Raw genomic sequence first — 5,165 nt, forward strand, 5'->3', positions numbered from 1 at the left:
TAAACACTACCACCGGTTCGGAAAAAGGAACACCCTGACCTGAGAAGAACCGGCGAAAGAAACTCAGCGGGTCTTTTTTTTTCTGTTATTTTTTTTTGTCAAATTTATAAGGTACATAGTAGTATATGATTAGAAATAGCCAGGAGGCGATCGTTTCATTCCCAAGGTGTGCTATCAAACATAAACTCGCTAATTGTATAGTAACCTTTTGCACACAAGCGTTCCTTAACAATTTTTTTAAATTTGGCAATAGAAGCATTTTGAACGCTTTCTGGGATCCTGTTGTAGAAGCGTATACATTGCCCCACAAAAGAGTTACTGACTCTATGCAGTCGAGTAACAGGAGTAACAAGATTGTGTTTGTTCCTTGTACCAATGTTATGAGAATCACATTTTCTCATAAAAACATTAATATTTTTCCGTACATACAAAACATTACAAAATATGTATTGAGAAGCAACAGTCAATATCTTAATTTCTTTAAATCTATGCCTTAATGATTCCTTGGCTCCTAGGTTATAGATTGCACGAATAGCCCTCTTCTGCAGCACAAATATATTTTGGATAGCGGCTGCGTTACCCCAAAGCATAATACCGTAGGACATTATACTATGAAAGTAACTAAAATATACTAGTCGAGCCGTATCAACATCAGTAAGTAATCTAATTTTTTTGACCGCAAATGCCGCAGAACTCAGTCTACCCGCCAATCCGTTTATGTGGGGGAGCCACTGTAACTTGGCATCAAGAGTAAGGCCAAGAAATTCAGTTGTTTCAACTGGATCCATCGATTCCCCATTGATAAGTACATCGGGTTTTACATTTTGCACATTTGGTGTGCTAAATTTTACAATTTTAGTTTTTTTATTATTCAATCTAAGATTATTTACGCTAAACCAATGTACTATATCGGACATAGCATTGTTTACATCGTCATACTGAACCTGTTTCCTATAAATTTTAAAAACCAAAGAGGTATCATCAGCAAACAATACTATATCATGTTTGTTCCCAACAAGAAAGGGCAAGTCATTTATGTATATGAGGAATAGAAAAGGTCCAAGAATTGATCCTTGTGGGACCCCCATACCAACTGATACCCCAGGAGACCTTGTCCCTTTAACGTCAACCCTCTGAATTCTATTGTTAAGATAGGAAGTCAGAAGGTCGAGTGCACATTCTCTAATTCCGTAGTGATATAGTTTCCTGACCAGAGTTTCATGCTGAACACAATCAAAGGCTTTGGATAAGTCGCAGAAAATCCCCAAGGCATCCTGCGACCCCTCCCAGGCCTCATAGATATTTTTTATAAGTTCGATACCTGCGTCGGTAGTCGAGCGACCCCTCATGAATCCAAATTGTTTTCTGTGAAGCAGATTGTGTCTATTGAAATATGCTAATAATTGATTTAAAATAATTTTTTCAAATATTTTGCTGAGGGTAGGTAATATTGAGATAGGCCTATAGTTATTAGGATCTGAAGTGCTACCAGATTTAAATATTGGAATGACTTTACTATGTTTCATCAGGTCAGGAAATATACCACGCTGAACACAATCATTGAATATTATTGCAAGATAAGGTGCAATCACATCAATAATTGAGTTTATCACCTTTACAGAAATACCCCATAGATCAGCAGTTTTCTTAATGTCTAATGATTTAAATGCACAAATTATGATATTGGTGTTTACAGGGCTAAAATTAAATTTTGATTTGCATTCTCGTACATTTTCTTTCATCAATGATTCGGCAACAGCTGGAGAAGAAATAAGTAACCTAGTTGTGGAAACTGGTATGTCAGCAAAAAATTGTTCAAAAACTGAAGCAACTTCCCGTTCACTATTTATGACTTTATTATTATAATTTAAGTTTAATTCGGAGCTCCGATTACCACTTCTACCAGTTTCACAATTTATAACTTTCCAGGTCATTTTTATTTTGTTATGTGCATTCTTAATTCTATTTTTTATAGTTAAAGACTTAGCCAGAAAGCACACTTTTCTAAATAATTTTGAATAGTTACTTACATAGTTGGCAAAAGTGGCACTATGATTGTACGTCCTTTCATTATAAAGCTCGTACATTCGTTGCCTACTTTTATGAATTCCAATAGTAGCCCAATCATTGAATTTCAAAAAGTTTTTTGTATTAACTGTTTTAGAAGTGAATATTGCATTAAACTTGTTTCTAATTAATTTAAATAGGTTATTATACAAAACGTTGGGATTATCACTAAGAGTTAGGTGAAGGAGATTGGCCATAATATTACTTCTAAACTTCTCAATACGACTTCTGGTCAAAGGAACAAACATTATTTTTTCACAATTGCTTATTTTATTAATATGAAAATTAAATAAAGCCTGTTGTCCACAGTGATCTGAATTTAGTTTATTAATAATCATTTTATTTTGTGGAATATGGGTTGCAAATATATTGTCTATGCAAGTTGCTGTGGAATCTGTTATTCTAGTTGGTTCTAAGAACAGATTTACCAGATTATATGAATTTAACAATGATCTGAATCTAATACTTGTGGTTGTATTATGCAGTAAATTTATATTAAAATCTCCACAAACAATAATTTCTTTATTACATTCAGATAATTTTGATAAAACATTTTCCAATACATTTTCAAACAATTCATATAATCCACTAGGGGGCCTGTATACGCATACAACAATGACACGCTCAAGCTCTGCACAGGCTATTTCTATAGTTTGCTCAATAGAAAGGCTCACAATATCTTTACGTTCCTTAAATTTAAAGTGTTTACTCATAAGTATTAAAGAGCCACCGCGAATAGTTTTATTCCTACTGAACAAACTAGCCAACTGGTGCCCACTAAAGTTAAACATGACCTGATAATTCAGAAGCCAATGTTCAGTTAAACACAAAATATCAATATCATTACAGGTCAAAAATAATTCAATATCTAGGTCCTTCCCTAACATTCCTTGAATATTTTGGTGCATCAGGTTTACAATTTTATTATTTGTTATTTTCCTTTTCTTTTTATTGGCTTCTATGGTAACTATACTATTGGTGCCAGAGACTACCTCTATTGTCTTAGAGTTTAATTTAAATTACTTGGAACATATTCCAAAATATATGGTCTTGTATTATTATACTGCTCAATAGAAGCAGTTGTCTGGTCAACCAAACAGTTGGTTGATTTTGTAACAATAAAATATGATAGCGTGCTTGCTATCTGTCTCTTATAAAAATTTGATAGGTGACACCTATCACATGTCAATAAACATGAACTATTATTAATTATATTATTAATATCAATTAATTCAATTTTATTATTGATGTCATTTTTTGATACATAATAACTATTTGTCATTATATGTAACCTATTATTTAATTTAAATCTGATTGCATTTTCCTGTGGCATATCTTTAATATAAGGAAATGTGAACATTAATATTCTTTCTACATTTAAATTTAATAATTTAGTGTAATAATAATCAAGAATTTTTTTGTTCACATTTCCCCTTCTCCCAACTAGTATGATTAGTGTAGTAGAAGGACAATGAGTACAATTCAAAATACTATTCATTATATGAGAGTAACTTGCACCTGGCATACAATAATTTGTTACTAATTGTCCCCTACACATGTCATTGAGCAAAACACCCATATCTCTTCCCATTCCATCACTATAAATTTTAGTACATTTTTTGGGAGGAGCATGATGTGTTTTGCTTGGTATGGCGCTGACATGAGCTGTTGACTGAGATGGAGGCACCATACCAGAGCACAGCCCAGAACGATCCCCAGAGTCAGAAGCGTCCCGACAATCACAAGCATAGTGGTTTATGAGAGAGTCAAAGCGCTCCGAATTATACTTACTTAAGTCTAGTAGATTGTTCATGGCTGCGATATGACCAGTAATTTCATTTTGGGACAATTCATATTTTTTTGATATGGTGTCTAAGGAGCTTTTTAAATATGATATCTCAGCCTGAAGAGCAGTCACATCAGCCTCATAACCTTGTCTCATATGTTTCACATTCTTATTATACTCAATCATTTTTAATTTGAGTGTATTTCTTTCCTTACAGATTTTTTCATAATTAAGGCAATTATTTCTAGATTTTATCAATTTTTGTGTTTTCTTAATATACCTATTAATTTTAATATATTTCTTGAATTTATTATTACTTAATACTAGACTGGAAGAACCCATGTCATCACCAGTCAAATCAATTGTCGAAATCTTTGTTACTGGTGAGCGGGGACACTAATGTGGCTTTATATCCAACCAGTTCATCATATAGACACTGGGTTTGAGAGGCCTTCAAGTTGAGGTTATTGTTTTCTAATTCTGATATATATAGTTGGGCCTTATGTAATTTAGCTTTTAAGTCATTGGTGAGCATAAGAGCTTGCTCATACTCATCTCTGCAATTATCAAACCCACTGACTATTTCTTGCAAATTATTATTTTGTTCTTCCATTTCTACATATCGTAAATGTAACTGCGAAAGCTCAGATTTTAATGCGTTGTTTTTATTAAGAATTTGCAAGAATTCTTGTTCATTATCATCCCTTTCTTTTAACAGTAGATCACACTGAGTCCTGGATGCTTTTAGTTCCTGGAGCGTCAGCTGGAGTTGTTCCTCGGCCTGACGCGCCTTGGTGCTACGAGTCATCATGTTTTATAAAAAATAGAAGTTATGAGATAAAATAATATAGACGGCCTCAGTGTGATCAAACAGTTGCTATAATATTTGACTTATAAATTGTGAAATAGGGTTTCTATAGTAAGTTAGAGGGATAACAAGAAGTTGAACAAGAAAACTTTTTAAAATTGAGTTCGTTACCTGCGTAATGTCAGCTGACGAACACAACACAAGAAAACACTGCACATTAACGAACGACACTCAGTATATTAATATACTTTTTATATATTACATTAATAACTTGATATAAATACAAAATTAAAGCTAATACAGTTATTTTTTATAATAAAATAATATTTTTTATTTGTTGAGAGAAGTTTTTTATGACATTAGGCTAGTGTTGTCACAGGAAAAAGGATGAGCTATAGCTAGAGATGAGCATACGCTTGAGAGTCGAGCATTTTATAATATGATATCAAAATCAAAATAAACTTTATTCAAGTGGGCTTTTTCAACCACTTTTGAATCGTCATA

At 32.9% G+C, this 5,165-nt stretch overlaps 1 protein-coding gene across 1 annotated transcript; it reads right to left on the reverse strand.

Annotated features, from left to right (window-relative positions):
* Positions 1-4,211: 4,211 nt before the first annotated feature.
* LOC124540393 lies at positions 4,212-4,949 on the reverse strand. The gene is made up of 2 exons (XM_047117895.1): positions 4,833-4,949; positions 4,212-4,650 (listed from the first exon to the last, which is right to left on the reverse strand). Exons 1-2 carry the CDS (start codon positions 4,877-4,879, stop codon positions 4,212-4,214), a joined length of 486 nt encoding a protein of 161 aa, XP_046973851.1. The 5' UTR covers positions 4,880-4,949.
* Between the last annotated feature and the right edge of the window lie 216 nt (positions 4,950-5,165).

Source organism: Vanessa cardui, chromosome 25, assembly GCF_905220365.1.
Source record: "Vanessa cardui chromosome 25, ilVanCard2.1, whole genome shotgun sequence".
NCBI lineage: Eukaryota > Metazoa > Arthropoda > Insecta > Lepidoptera > Nymphalidae > Vanessa > Vanessa cardui.